The sequence below is a fragment of the Radiomyces spectabilis genome (assembly GCF_025331425.1).
Source record: "Radiomyces spectabilis strain NRRL 2753 chromosome Unknown BYT42scaffold_1, whole genome shotgun sequence".
Taxonomy (NCBI): domain Eukaryota; kingdom Fungi; phylum Mucoromycota; class Mucoromycetes; order Mucorales; family Radiomycetaceae; genus Radiomyces; species Radiomyces spectabilis.
This window is the reverse complement of record NW_026251926.1, coordinates 1,334,937-1,350,264: the sequence shown is the minus strand read 5'-3', so window position 1 is coordinate 1,350,264 and position 15,328 is coordinate 1,334,937. Positions and strand designations below refer to the sequence as shown.

General features: G+C 43.2%; 5 protein-coding genes across 5 annotated transcripts; 3 read left to right on the top strand and 2 right to left on the bottom strand.

Annotated features, from left to right (window-relative positions):
* Positions 1-201: 201 nt before the first annotated feature.
* On the bottom strand, positions 202-2,525 carry BYT42DRAFT_487573 (uncharacterized protein; the record flags this gene model as incomplete). The annotated part of the gene is made up of 4 exons (XM_051563813.1): positions 202-506; positions 581-1,079; positions 1,150-1,878; positions 1,950-2,525. The coding sequence occupies 4 exons, from the start codon at positions 2,523-2,525 to the stop codon at positions 202-204; spliced, it is 2,109 nt and encodes a 702-aa protein (XP_051428287.1).
* Positions 2,526-4,793: 2,268 nt separating this feature from the next.
* On the top strand, positions 4,794-7,502 carry BYT42DRAFT_596464 (uncharacterized protein). The gene is made up of 6 exons (XM_051570933.1): positions 4,794-5,387; positions 5,452-5,867; positions 5,955-6,468; positions 6,546-7,161; positions 7,227-7,300; positions 7,359-7,502. The coding sequence occupies exons 1-6, from the start codon at positions 4,996-4,998 to the stop codon at positions 7,378-7,380; spliced, it is 2,034 nt and encodes a 677-aa protein (XP_051428286.1). The 5' UTR covers positions 4,794-4,995; the 3' UTR covers positions 7,381-7,502.
* Positions 7,503-8,121: 619 nt separating this feature from the next.
* On the top strand, positions 8,122-10,275 carry BYT42DRAFT_552154 (protein phosphatase PP2A regulatory subunit B). Its single transcript, XM_051566347.1, has 9 exons — positions 8,122-8,250; positions 8,460-8,557; positions 8,626-8,776; positions 8,833-8,997; positions 9,061-9,174; positions 9,285-9,449; positions 9,525-9,786; positions 9,875-10,144; positions 10,218-10,275. The coding sequence occupies exons 1-9, from the start codon at positions 8,178-8,180 to the stop codon at positions 10,228-10,230; spliced, it is 1,311 nt and encodes a 436-aa protein (XP_051428285.1). The 5' UTR covers positions 8,122-8,177; the 3' UTR covers positions 10,231-10,275.
* On the bottom strand, positions 10,276-13,174 carry BYT42DRAFT_507467 (Alpha/Beta hydrolase protein). The gene is made up of 7 exons (XM_051565114.1): positions 12,162-13,174; positions 11,285-12,086; positions 11,195-11,210; positions 11,022-11,131; positions 10,905-10,953; positions 10,643-10,803; positions 10,276-10,575 (listed from the first exon to the last, which is right to left on the bottom strand). Exons 1-7 carry the CDS (start codon positions 12,867-12,869, stop codon positions 10,448-10,450), a joined length of 1,974 nt encoding a protein of 657 aa, XP_051428284.1. The 5' UTR covers positions 12,870-13,174; the 3' UTR covers positions 10,276-10,447.
* Positions 13,175-13,637: 463 nt separating this feature from the next.
* Positions 13,638-14,368, top strand: BYT42DRAFT_609519 (uncharacterized protein; the record flags this gene model as incomplete). The annotated part of the gene is made up of 2 exons (XM_051571271.1): positions 13,638-14,201; positions 14,282-14,368. The coding sequence occupies 2 exons, from the start codon at positions 13,638-13,640 to the stop codon at positions 14,366-14,368; spliced, it is 651 nt and encodes a 216-aa protein (XP_051428283.1).
* Between the last annotated feature and the right edge of the window lie 960 nt (positions 14,369-15,328).

The following is a 15,328-nucleotide window of genomic DNA, read 5'->3' as shown; positions in this document are numbered from 1 at the left end:
GGTGGAGTTTATACGTGTGTATATAGCGTATTAGAAAGCAAAGCAAAAAGAAAAAAAAATGGTATTCAAGCAAGCTCAAAGGGGGTACTTGCGTTATATGGTATGTTTACAAATGAAGAGGAGTATGAAGCAAAAAGATAAAATGCAAAATGGGATTACGGGATGGAGGAAAAATAGGCATTATCGGTGAAAAGGTAGTAATTAGAAAAGATATACAGAGGGTTGAAGAGGCAAGGTATCGACAGGTTTGCATGCATGCGAGTATGCTTTCGTAGCGTCTTTGCGTGAATCTACCATGGAAGTGACTCCGATAGAATGCGATGTTGTGGGACAAGGTTGGACAGCTTCAATGCGTTTCCGTAAAGCGAAATCTTGAAGGCTGCCATTTGTGAGGGCGAGTTTGGAGGTAAACAGAATACAGTTTTCCGGGAGTTTGGAAGCTCGAGTGTCGTAAATAGATCGAGCGAGAATAGATTGCATGGTTGGAATATGTTTATGAGGATTGCCTAAGTGGTAGGAATAAGTCGTTAAACTTCCTGTATCATCAAAATATCAAAAAAAAACTAGCCATGCAACTTACCCAAAGAACTCCAGGCAATCACACCAGATTTTAAAACGCAATCAGGCTTGGAACCGAAAAATTCGGTTTGGTAGCAAACGATGTCGGCCAAGTTGCCCGCAACTAGGGACCCAACCATGTGGGAGATACCGTGGGTGGCAGCCGCTTCACTGGTGTATGCGGCAATGGATCGCTTGACCAAGTAATTGTTGTCGTGTCTACATGAGTCTTCCGAAAACTTGTCTTGCTTTGATAGAATTATATTGGCGGTTTGCCATGTCTGTTCGACGATTTCTGTGCTTGCGACGATGGAAGAGGAAGAATGGATCGCGGAAATGGCGCCAGCGCCTTCCAGTTTGTCTTGGGTGGATCGTTCACTGTCTTTGTCAATCTGCGCGCTTTTAGCCATCACAGCAAAGTTGATGGGAAGGCTATCGGTAGCTTTCATGGTGTGGGCAATAAAATCGGAGTGTATGTCGTTGGGACATGCAATAAGCGTGGTGACACCGCTGGCAAGAGTCTAATAAGAGCAGACATTGATTAATTGAAGGGATCATTGGAGAAGAAAAAATATCACTGAGATAACTTACATGATAGCTTAGGTCCGGATAAACAGCATCGGCATGTGAATGAATACCGCCTGCGGTAAACATTTTGCCTTCACCTGCTAATATTTCCGTGTTGGGGCCAAGGATCATTCCCGAGGTTACACCATCCATTGTGTCTGGATTGCCAGCTTTGCCAACACCGACGATGGCACCCTCCTTGATACCGATATCGGCCTTGATAATGCCTGTGGAATCGATGACCAATGCATTGGTAATCACCAAATCAAGAGCTTGTTTATCATCGATGCTAGCCATGTGGCGCATATCATCGGCAGGAATCTTTCCGGTGGGAAACTTGCATTCGTCGCCGTAAACGGTGTAATCTTTTTCCACAGAGACGCACAATTGTGTATTGCCCAAACGAACCATGTCGCCTGTGGTGGGTCCATATTGTTGGGCATAAAACTGGCGGTCGACAGAGCAAGGAGGGGTGTAAGGCAGCAAAGGGCTCTTGGGGTCATGGAGGTATCCTCTCTTCAAGAGATGCATCATAATCGAGGGCAACTTGATCATATCGACTGGACCGGAAGCCACACTGTCACCGGAAATGATCTTTTTGCCACCAATTTCCACGAGAGCAACCACTTTGTAGTCACCAGGTTGGAAGTTAATGCTGGCGCCAGCAGGGATATCCAATCGCATGCCGTAAGCCAAAGCTCGGTTGAAGCTCAATGCAGCATGAACTTCCATGAAATGATTATGGGAGCCGACCTGATGGGAAAAGAAAGGAAAAATGTGAGTATTATTATTGCATTAATGGTTTTTTTTTTCACGAGACATACTCGAACAGGTTCACTGCCGTGATTAACAACCGCAATAGAGTATCGCTTTCGGTTGACATTCAAATCGATCATGCCAGGCTGGATGATTTGATTGTCCGACTGGTCTTGGCGAGATGAGAGCGGAGACGAGGGGAATTGATCCAAATCAGGCAACGATAATGAAGTGCCATAAAAGGCCATTTCCAAATTGCCATTCTCGGTGCAGATAGGGTTGTCAATCGCAAGAATACGAGAACCATCTGGGAAATTGCCGGTGATATGAATTTTCTGAAGTGTATCGGACACTTCAGGTCGGACTTGACGGCGTCCCAGGATCTGTTTGCCCATTTCCAATAACTGGGGAACTGAATAGCGGCCGGTGCGCAAGTATTGGAGTAGTTGAGTGACGATCAGGGCATTGGCTTCGGCGTGATTAAGTTGAATGCCGCGAATAAGACGTTGCTGAGCTAAAGAACCGACTGTAGGTGCAGATATAATAGAAAAAGATGAGCAAAAGGATAGGTCACACAAGCATTGTTGCTGACAAGTACCTTGATGAATGAGAAGCTTATCTAATTCTCGTGGAACCAGATGCATAATGTGGGGAAGAATAGTGAAGAAAGAAAGTGTTGGAATAAGAAAAGAAGAAGAAAAAAGAGGAAATGGACGATGAATGATGGCCGTTTATGAATGGTTTGGCTATTCATGGCCGGAACGTATAGCAAGAGATAAGCTAGAGCTTACCGGTTTCATCCCCTTCTGTATTCCTTTTTTCTCCAGCCCTCATTATCATCGTGACACAGACTCAATATCTATCGTTTGCCCGATTAAGTATTTATTTCAGACACAGCCAGCAAACGGACTCCCGATTTGTTACAGCTTCTGAAAAATACCTAGAGCCATGAATTCCCTTTTTAGCCACGTGGTAGAAATTGGCCCCTTTATCTTCGCGGCTTCTTCCCGTCATTTCTCGTGCTGAAGCTTTGAAGAAGTACTGTTTCTCCTATTATCTCTGCGCTCTTTTTGCCTTTTGTGCTATCGGAAGCTGACATATCATTGGTGAAAGAGAACAAAGATCAAATTGACTTTTATGGATATAGTTTGAAATCTTCATATGCGCACAGAGACTTTACTACTTAGGGGAAGAGGAGGAGAAAGGATACTATGGGAGTGCTGTGACCCACCAAGCTATTGAGAGGTGAGGTAGAAAAGTATTAAATCCGGAAAAATTCGGTTTTCTGACAATGGTACCATTGGTCCGTTGGCGCTTTGGTCCAAAACAACCCATTTTAAGCTTTTGTAGGGTGAAATCGGGAAGGATGCCAACAGCGGAAGGGATGGAGATCCCTCTTTTCGTCTTCACCATTCAAACTCAGCACATTCGTATCGCACCGGAAACGATTCATTTCTGTCCCCCAGGGGAAACGAAAAGGAATGGTGCTTGTGAACCCGATGTCATTACTTTTTTGCATGCATATAACGTACTGATTGATTTTCTCTTGGGTTGCGGGAAATAAAAAGTACGGTCATTGTTATTTATCGAAACTTGCTCCATTTATTTTTTCCTTCTTGAGTATGAGCCACTCCTGTGAATCAAGATAATCATTAGCGTAGGTAGGCTGACCTGAACCCCAACATTCTTTACTATAGATAGATAGATTATAAAGATATTGTGCGAATATTTTCGTCATTCAATATGGCTCATGAACCAAGTTAAACCACCCGCGAGGGAACTCAGTGATATTCCAGAGACAACAGTTAGAATGCTTTTGATTGTGATATCCTTTTGCCAATATTCCAAGCTTCGTGTGGCGGTATGTCTAATCTCTTATTCATTTATCGGTTTTTGAAACCATCGAAAATCTTTTTTAAAAATCAGTCAACGGTCGATCTCATTCGCACACAACGATCGAACGTTATGCATGATACAAAAACCTAACAAGAGACTTTATTACGCTGATAATGCAAAAGCAAATTCAGAAATGAGGATAGATAACGATACCCAAACAGATAAGCGACCAAAGGGATCAGAAATTTAAATACTTCAAGTTAATCCTCATTAGAATAGAAAAGAAATCTGAAAGTTGTATTTTGGAACATTATTCTGTTCCAACCGCGCATGCTTGTTGACCAAGGGTCGCTCAATTCTGCAAAAACTGCCGTTTTATGATGTCGGAAGCTCTTTGTTATATTTCGTCTTTCAGGCCATAGAATCCAAGCCGAAACGTTTGGTCACAATGAAGTCAAAGAAAATTCAATGTCAAATTCATTCATCATCTTGATGATGATAACATGATATGAGTCTTCGTATAGTAATGATATCCGGCTCCCGTATCAACACAAGCTGTCATAAGAAATGGGATTTCTCCTAAGAAATGAGATTCTCCAAGTTTGATTTGTACTACATGCGTCGCTCATTACAATAAATTTCGGAACCATCATATAGTGTCGCACAAAATCAGATGCAACCTATCAAAGGCTGGATGATTTCGGCGCGACAATGTCCCAGGCATTGTGTAACTTAGAATCTTTTTTTTTTCTCCTTTCCTATTCACATGAAAATAACAACCACACCATCCAGTATAAAAACCTTGTTGTTACAGTATGAGCATATAAACAGGGGGCCATACCATTAGGTTTCAACGATAGGTACTTGATCCGATGAAAAAAGATCCTTGACTTTTTTTTATTTAACTGGGATGATCGATCGCGTCACGGTTGGATGGTCGATCGACTGGTTTATTAGTCATCCAGTTCCCTTGGAGGCACCCATGGGCCTCCAACTCCTTTACCATGGTTGTATGGGATTGAGGCCGTTGAATGAGTCTCCATGGAATGGGACTGCCTTTTTTTGAGGTGTAATGGTGGGGATCAAAGAATTAAGCTTTTTCCTTTTTCTTTTTTCGCACTTTCCTTTATTTCTTTCTTGAGCAATTGCTTGTGTCACGGAGTTACAAATTTTACCCAATTTCCCCAAAAAGGCTTAGAAATCTATCAAAACCTCCATTCTGCATTTCTCTGCTTCGATCTTTTTCTTCACTGTTTTAACCAGTTATTGTTTGTGACAATGAAGCAATTCTCCGTTGAAATTGGGACAAACCAGCCCGGAGGTGGTCCCATTCGTCGATCTCACCTCGCACCAGAAGGTGTTCTCCAAGTCCCCGCTCCTGACGTTCAGACATTGTACGACGTGTTGCAATCGAGCGCCAGAAAATACAAGGACAAAAAAGGATTCGGATTCCGTCAAGTCGAAAACACGATCGAGGAAATCAAAGAAGTATCGAAGTTTGTCGATGGTGTTGAAACCAAGGAGAAGAAAACGTGGAAATACTTTCAGGTATCTCCTTTCCATTATATTACCTACAGGGAAGCAGTGGAGATCGCACATCAGGTCGGCTGTGGTTTGGTCCAATTGGGCCTGCAACAAAAGAGCAAGGTCGAAATTTTCGCCTCCACGAGGTAAGAAAATGTCCAAAATCGGGATGCGATCGATCCAATTCCTAATCTAAAATGTTGGCCACAGTTTAAACTGGTTATTAATGGCTCACGGACTGTTTACGCAAAATATGACCATGGTCACAGCCTATGAAACCCTCGGTGAAGATGGATTACTGCATTCAATGAATGAAACCGAAGTGCAAGCTATTTTCACCACGGGGGAGCTTTTGCCCACCGTAGCCCGCGTAGTTGAAAAATGCCCTTCCCTCCGTGTCATTATCTACAACGGGGTTGCCTCCCCGGACACTTTGGATAAGCTCAAGTCGATCAATCACATTCAAAATGCCTTGTCGTTTGAAGCACTGCTTGATTTGGGCAAGGAACATCCAATTACTCCTCAGAAACCTACTCCGGACGATCTCTCTTGTATTATGTATACCTCTGGAAGCACCGGTGATCCAAAGGGTGTCGTTTTGACACACAAGAATATCGTGGCTGCAGGTAAGGGTTCAAGAAAGAGAGAAAAAGAATAAGCAGATGCGGTTTAGAACGAATGTTAAACTAGATTTCATTCTCATTACAACGTAGTGGCGGGTGTGACTAGACTGTTGCAACCGATTCTCAAACCTGATGACAGTATCATTGCTTACTTACCACTGGCGCATGTATTGGAATTTGCTGTGGAAAACTGTTGCATCTACTGGGGTGTTACGATCGGATATGGATCAGTAAAGACGTTGACGGATACATCGGTACGCAATTGCCAAGGTGATATTAAAGAGTTCCAACCTTCGTTGATGGCGGGTGTGCCGGCTGTGTGGGAATCGATCCGTAAGGGCATCTTGTCAAAGGTGAATGCTGCTTCACCTACGTCCCAGAAAATCTTTCACAAAGCTTTTGCTTGCAAGGCTTGGCTTCAGGAAAAGCAGTTATCTACAGCTGTGCTCGATAAAATCGTGTTCAACAAGATCAGGGCACAGTTGGGTGGTCGTCTTCGTTATGCGCTATCTGGTGGTGCTCCTTTAGCTCTCGAGACCCAAAGGTTCCTTACCGTGGCCGTATGCCCTCTATTGGGCGGCTTCGGTATGACTGAAAGCTGTGGGTAAGTTTTTTCATCAATGTCCTCATGGGCTCACGGAAGAAAATCATGATGCTAAAAAATAATACTTTGCTCGTTAGAATGTGTGCTCTAATGCGACCGGCAGAACATGGGTTTGGTCATGTCGGAGCGCCCGTACCATGCTGCGAAGTCAAACTGGTGGATGTACCAGAAGCCAATTACTTTTCCAATAATCCCATTCCACAAGGTGAAGTGTGGGCCCGCGGTCCGTCGATCATGCAAGGTTATTGGCGCCGGGACGACTTGACGCGGGAGACCATTACTGAGGACGGCTGGTTAAAGACGGGTGACATTGCTCAATGGAACGCCAATGGTACTTTGACGATCATCGATCGTAAAAAGAATCTGGTCAAAATGAGCAACGGCGAATACATTGCACTTGAAAAACTCGAGTCCGTTTACAAGAGCTGCCTATATGTGAACAATCTCTGTGTGTATGGTGATTCCCTTCTGCCTCGTCCAGTGGCGGTGATGGTCCCGGCTGAACCGGCTGTACGACAATTGGCCAAGGAGCTGGATATTGAAGAACCATGCTGGGAACGTCTCTGTGAGCATCCAAAATTGAAAAAGGCAATCTTAGGTGCGTTAATCACAGAAGGCAAGAAGGCTGGTTTCAAGTCGGCGGAATTGATTTTTGATGTTTACATTTGCCATGATGAATGGACGGTGGAGTCTGTAAGTATCCGCATTTTGATGCAATGTATCTCCAGCGAGTCACTCACGTTGGTTCATTTTGATAGGGACTGCTGACAGCTGCGCAAAAAATTAAGCGACAAGATATCAATAAGCGATTCAAAGCCCAGTTGGACTCTATGTAAGTTCGCTATATGATATGACCAAAGCAATGCATCTCACTCTCCATCATTTCACAGGAACGCTGGCCAGGCGAACTAACATAATTAAAATAACTATCCCACATCAAGTTATAAGTCTGAGAAATACCATTTTAATGACAGTGCAGGAATTAATGATACTTTGTCGTGGTGAATGACTGCATTTCACCCAACTTTTAATGCATTTTTTTTTTATCCAGACAGTTTTCTATTATGGGAAGTTGCAGCCATTGTGAAGCAGTGTTTTACGGTACGCACGATTTAGGTTGATATGTTATTTCTTTTTTTTTTGTGTCCGAAAAAGTTAAAGTAAGAAAAAACTACAAACAAGATCTATTACTGCTGATGGTTGAAGTAAGGAATTCTATGCTTTCATGACAGGATAAATGAGTAAAAATGTATTGTTGTTGCTCTCTATACTTCGGTTTGCTGACCTAAATTGTCTATATTAAACTATCCAATCCATCATTTGCTCAGCATCGATATTCTGAACAAATCTTTCGAATTGCAACAATCAAATGTACTTAATTAATGCTTCCTGGGTAGTTCATTTACCAAATACTTGATCGACTTGACATTATTAACAGAGAAATGCAACACGTTGGAGGAATTTGAAGGTTTTTTTATTTTTTTATAAAGAGTTGATTAGGAATTTTTGGGTTTTTTCCTCCCTTGCATCGGAGCCGAGGATCTGCATCAATTTCGCAGTCCTCTGTGCGTGTCTGATGTTCATGAAAGGCGCGCCTGAGCTGGAAAAATAAAAAAAAAAAAGCAAAAAATTCACCCCGATTTCACTGGCTTTCTTTTGTGCACCGCCAACTGACAAAAAAAAATAAAAAAAAGACTAATCGCAAAACCATGAACGAAGAACATAACTGGAAATTTGCTCAATGCTTTGGCGACAAAGGCGATTCCGACGACGTCACTGAAGGTAAGCATACCTATTTGACTCGCTTCATCCTCCCCTTCGCCCGAAAATGTCCTCTACCTTGGGTGCAAATGTTGACGCTGCATCCCCGCGGTGAGAGGTGTATTACGTACTGCCATACCACCCTTTTACAAACGCCACACTGCTTTATTAAACTCTCTGAATTCAAACCACTTGTATTAAATAACGGTTATTCTTTTCCATTCGTGCAGCTGATATCATCTCGACGGTGGAATTTGATCAAACGGGTGATTACCTTGCAACGGGCGACAAAGGCGGACGTGTAGTGCTTTTCGAACGAAATGAAAGCGTGAGTGATGACGTTGAACAAAGTGACTTTGCCTTGTGTCAATGGCATGCTAACTTGGTCATCTGCAGAAAAAAGGCTGCGAATACAAATTTCACACCGAGTTCCAGTCCCATGAAGCCGAATTCGATTATTTGAAAAGCTTGGAAATAGAAGAGAAAATCAACAAGATCAAATGGTGTCGGCGAACCAACGCTGCCCACTTTTTATTATCGACAAATGGTAAAGTTTTCACGGATTTGAAATCGTCCCTTTATTGACCTTTTTTGTTGGTCTAGATAAAACAATCAAGTTATGGAAAGTCTTTGAGAAGTCGCTCAAAGTAGTAGCAGAAAATAATCTCAGTGATGGCCCGCAGCCGATCGCAAGCTCACTGCGTGTTCCCAAATTAGCACATCATGATACCATTATTGCTGCTGTCCCCAGAAAAGTATACGCTAATGGTAAGAAAAAAAAAGACGATCTTTCTTCTCATGGCGTCTAATCTCATGTTACATATCGTTTAGCTCATGCCTACCACATCAATTCGATATCCATCAACTCTGACAGCGAAACATACATTTCCGCTGATGATTTACGTATCAATCTATGGAATCTTGATATTTCGGACCAGAGTTTCAGTAAGTATCGGATGCAACCAGAAGCCAAAAAGCGCGCGCTGTCGTTGTTGCCAACTATTTTCGTCGTATTCATTCTTATTTTTCCCCTTTTGCTTTTTCTTTTCTCACAGATATTGTCGATATTAAACCGGCCAATATGGAAGAATTGACAGAAGTGATTACAGCCGCTGAATTCCATCCCCATCACTGCAATGTATTCATGTACAGTTCAAGCAAAGGCACTATCAAGTTGAGCGATATGCGTGAATCGGCTTTATGTGATCAGCATGCAAAGGGTAAGCGTGGCATGAATTGTCAATGGAGATGTGTCAAGTGTAAACGTTAAATCAATGCTCCGTTTTGCTGCACAGTGTTCGAGGAACCAGAAGATCCAGCCAACCGATCGTTTTTCTCCGAAATCATTTCTTCTGTATCGGACGTCAGCTTCAGTCACGATGGACGTTATATTCTTTCACGCGATTACCTGACGCTCAAAATCTGGGATATCAACATGGACAACAAACCCGTACAAACCATCAACATTCATGATCAACTCAGAACCAAACTGTGCGACTTGTATGAGAATGATTGCATTTTCGACAAGTTCGAATGTACTTTCAGCGGTGATGACAGGTAAACTTACTCTTGTTTTCGCATGAAAGAACCTGAGTGGGGTTGGGGATCATTGTTCACTCAATTGTATCAATTCTTATTATTGCAGGCATGTGTTGACCGGTTCCTACAACAACACATTCCATCTTTATGACCGAGAAGGAAAGGGCGATGTCACATTGCAGGCTGATAAAAGTGCATTCAAGGCCAAGCGTCCCGGTTCCTCAAAGAACAAGCTGGCAACAACACGAGGTCCCAACAAGATGGGTATGGCCAATGCGGATTCGATGGATTTCGGTAAAAAGATCTTACATGCTTCTTGGCATCCTCGAGAAAATACCATCGCTGTAGCTGCAACCAATAATCTGTTTATATTCACGTAAGTGACTCAAATTGCATGAAAATGAATTCCATTGGCAAGAAAATCAATAACACGAATCCCTTTCATTTAGTGAGCAGCAATAAATGATTCATATTATTTCAATGGCAGAAAACAAACGAATGCAAATGGGGTCGTGTTATCAGTTTGCGATAGTACATTGATGTGCTCTTAGTGTGAAGTTGCATCAACGTTCCATCATTGTGACATGGTTTTATTTTGTACGAGCTTTTCAGCATCCAAAGAGAGGATGAACATGGGTAAAGATCGCATATGGAGGAACCAGACGATAATGATTTTCATTTACTGCGATGGTGAGAAATTGTAAATTTCCACTCCTTCAATGCCTTCAACAGGGAAGCCGAAAATTTGACCATAGAACCATTGTTCAAGTTCCATGGTGCGCTTAATGTTTTCAGCCCGACGGAAACCTAGAGAAAGGGAAGAAGCTATTTTAGATGGCTGTCCAGATTGGAGTACGCTTCTTTTTGTTTATACCGTGAGCTTCGCCTTCGTATTTCACATAAGCAACAGGAACTCCCTTTTTCTTCATAGCCTCGACCATAATTTCCGATTGCGAAGGTGGGACTACCTTGTCCTCAGCACCTTGGAAAAAGATGACAGGGCATTTAATCTGGTCAGCCTTGAACAAAGGCGAGCTGTTGGTGATGATATTGTGTGTTCAGTTTGTGTCATCGATGCAAAGCATTGGGCTGGAAAACCTCCTCGCCTCCTCTCCTCCACCGGGGGCCAAACTTACCGATCAATGTACACTTGCTCATCCTTGGGGTACTCGCCGATAAGTTGATCTACACCGGTTCAAATTTTGTCAAGTTCGAATCATTCTACTCATTCGGTTCGTTTATACATTGCATACCAGGATAGCGGGATTCAAATTTATGAGTTTCCTTTGCGAGAAGCGTGATATCCGAAATGCCGTAAAGGCAGCATCCAGCACTGAATACATTGCGGAAAGCCACACTAGCACTAATGGATAGAGGGGTCAATAATCTCAGTAAAAGGAACAAGATCCTTTGTATAGCAACTTACAGTGTCGTGAAACCACCTGAGCACGGAAGACAAGGCGACAAAAGATGAGAATCCAAACATATCATTTGCACTTGACAATTTTTCTTTTACCTGCGCTGCCACCCTCGATAGCTAATTTATTACGATCAACCAAGCCCTTTTCAGCCAGATAAAGAGCGGCATTACAGCAATCGTCGACGTCCATAATACCCCAGTTCTTCTGAAGACGGTTGCGGTATTCCCGTCCGTAGCCTGTGCTGCCACTGTAATTGACATCGGCAACGGCAAAGCCGCGAGTGGTCCAGTACTGAATAGCAAGCGAGTAAGCGTTGTCTGATTGGGACGTGGGGCCGCCGTGAGAAAGCACACGCAACGGAGGTTGACCTTCGCCAACATATTCAGGATTCTTTGGCTCGTAAAAGTAACAATAAGATATTTTGTTGTCGGTGGTGGGAAACTCGATTTCTTTTCCAATGGAGATATACGAGGGATCGAGTGAGAGTCCACTGGAAGGTTTCAACACGCTGACATCGTTGGTATCCACGTTCAACGCAACTAATTCCACCGAAGCGGTTGTAGAAGCGGCATTGGCAACAAGATATTCCTGACCATCCAGTACAAACGTGCGTAGCTGATCAAAATGCTCAAAGTTGGTAGGAATGTCCGTCATTTTGCGACTCGAAACGTCAATCACGGCAAGCTTTGACTTGTTGATGCAGTACAGCTTAGAAGCATCGGTCTGCGAAGGGATGAAGGAAGAATCATTGAATCGCCAGGCGGGACCTGCAAATTCCTGGGACAATGGCTTCTCGAGCACGAGTTGGATTTCATCTTGATGAAAGCGATAAATATTCCAAAAGCCTGAGCGATCCGAGGCGAAATACAACGTATTATCGACGCCAAATTTGCATTCCTATTGCAATGGCCCGGTTTAAGTTGATGTGGTACACTGTCGCACAGATGCTGAGCTCTTTTGACCTGTACTTACCACAATGCTTTCATCGACGGTTTTACCAGCGATCCAATCGTCCGAGTCGAGAGTGAGCTTGCCTGCGTTGTAGTGAATGCTAGCATAATAAAGACGAGTAAAATCCCAGGGCATGTTGCTGTGCACCCAAGTGATATAAGCCAAGTGCTTGCCGTCTGGTGAAACACGAGGGGTAGAATAGAAATCGTTGCCTTGAGCAATAATCTGAACCGGTTGCTGGCCTTGCAAGTCGATAGCTACGAGTGTATTGACGACGTCTTTGGGTTCCTCATTTTCAAAGTGCTCCTCACGAACGCAAACAATGTATTCGTCGGTAATGTCCAAATCAGCATATCGAAGCAGTTTGTTCTCCGGAGTCAGAGGTGTGATGGTTAGAGAATCGCGAGTTAAATCGATCTTGTGCAAACGATGATCGGTATCGTTTGAGAATACAAGAAGACCCTTGTGCACTTTGAAACTACCACCGCCATATTCGTGTACTCGAGAAACGCAACTGTAGCCTTTGGGAAGCAACGGTTTAGGAGAGGACGGTCCACGAAGCGACTGAGAGAAAATTTGACCGCGTCCTTCTTCGGCCGGAATCACTTCGCACCAGTAAACGCATTGCGTAGTCGGATCAACACAAACATCCGTAGCGGGTTTACCTACAGTAAGCGATTCCACAGTAACGGGCGATGGCCAAGCGCCGAACGGTTTTGTTTGTACCATTTTATTTTTACTAAATGAGAAGGATATATCCAACGCTCACTGCAACAGAAAAAAGGATTAATAAAAGTGGGAAAAGCATTTTTCCACCGCGTCTTTTTTCCCGCGCTGCCTAAAATAGTAATTTGTCACAAAACGGAATCGACATCGGAAAACGCCGTGGCTCGTTAACGTTAACGCGAACTTGCGTTCAGATTCCGTGACGAAAGATGGGCCGTTGCAATATAAACGTAAGCAGGCCAGAGTAAGATGGATATGGCTGCGGGATGGATTGTTTATGGCTTGATTTGTTTGATATGATTTGTGACTCTTCAAGGGGGTGAATTTCATGCATCCCAGTTTTAACCTTGATGCTGCCGCTCATAAGCAAAAGCCATTTTTCCTCATTTCCCTTTTTTTCTTCAGTTTTGTTGATGAATAAAAACGACTCTTCTTCATCCGCTCATTTTTGTGATGGTCATCCAATAGATAACGATGCAACTACAGGTACTCATATAAATATAGCTTATGTTGGAGCACACCGTGACTGACCATGGTAGACATCCCATAGTCTGTAGTTGCAAAAAACTAAGCTATTGTGCGTCAGCCCATGTCCACAATGCGGATTACTGCTGCGATGACAAAGACGGATGCTACCGATCGATGAATACTCGATCTTGTTGTGGTTCCTCTGTATCTTCTTGTTACGACCACGGTGTAGCGCTGCACATACCGAACGACCCGAATCATACCGTAGCGAATATGGAAACAAAAAATGACTGCCCACAGTACATGGAACGTTGGGAGACGGCGGTTGCCGTAGACAAAAAAGCAGACGATCATGCATCATCCATCGTTTCAGAGGTTCCTACGTCTGACTTGAAAAGCAACCGACAGCGATTATGGGCGCGAGTGTGCGTTTTCTCCATGTTTATCATCTGCGTTCTAGGAGCGGTGGCGGCGTTCTTTTGCTGGCCACGTACGCCGTTGGTAATCCTGGGTGGACGTGCTGATAATGTCGCTGTAACGCGATGGATTCCAGAAAATACGCATGCGACGATGCGTGCAACGTGGCAAGTGAATGTGACACTGGACAATCGCGAAAACTGGATCCCGACCCATATCACAAGGCTGGATTTTGCTTTAATGGATAGCTTAACGTTGAAGAAGTTTGCATTCGGCAGTATTTCCTCCATCGTGCTACCGCCTCGAAGGTTGATCAATCTCCCAGTTGTGTTCAATATCGATTATGCACCTGTGCTCATGGGCAATGACCCGACGATGCAGAATTTGTACAATGCATGCGGACCACAAAAAGCAGGAGCGCCATCTCCTGCGCTCAATGTTGTTCTCCACGTAAGTCAAATCCCAGCGATGGGCATTTCTCATATGGAATACACAGATGCCAAATTTTTAAACCTTATTGTCTCTTTTAGGTAGCCTTCCATATCTTTGGTATCATTTGGGTGCCGACCGTGGCAGCGACGCCGCCAACGGGAGGGTTCTTATGCCCACCCAGTTAACCGCTTCTCGCATTACAGTTTATATATAGAATATTTTTTTTCTTGTTCTCTTTTTCTGATATATTAGTTAATACAGTTATTGTTCCAAGTTTTCAGCATTTCTTAAAGCTCAATGCTGGAGCATGAAGAAAAAAACATCTTGATTTTATATTATATTTCAAAAATATGAATGGCTGAAAACGCCAATATTAAGTTTTCAAAAGCAGAAAACGACTAATCAGTAGGCGCAAGGACAAGCTTGAATGATTACAAAAATAGACTTTTTGATCAGAAGACTGATATCAAGATCTACTGGGTAAATAACATGCTATGGAATTTCGTCCTTAAATAGCGCAGAGTCACGGCTTTAGCTGGCTGGCCATGTCACGACATTATCCGTCATATCGTATCTGAAGGCCTGACTTTAACGGAGTTGACATCCAGATTTCATTGGCAATGCTTGTGAAGAGCACTGACATTCAAGTCAATTTGAAGTCACAAAACTTGAAGTCAATGACAAAAAAATGGGAAGCGACAAATCAGGCCGGACGACGCAGAACCATTTATCGCTGATCAACGTGAAATGCACACTAAAAAAGTAACATATTAGAGGGTGGCGATGCAAGAAGCATACAAGAAGGCAGATGAAATATTTTTTCTTTTGTGAAATTGCAACCTCCGGCAAAACTCTTCTGTGTTGGTTTGCAATAGAGGACAGCTGTCATGCTTCCTTCAGATACCAGATACAATGTCTGCGACTCTGTCTCGGTAAACGTATTACGTAAAACAAAGGTGGTATCGTTTCACAGACATTGAAAAAAAAGTCCAAAGGAAGACAAATAAGAAGAAAAACTCAGTCAATAACAGTCAATGACGGTATAATAGCAAATGACTTAAGGTATTTGTTCTATCTACCTATCTACCTATCTACCTATCTACCGACATTTGGGGAACATGGTTTCCAGAATTCGGAAATGATTT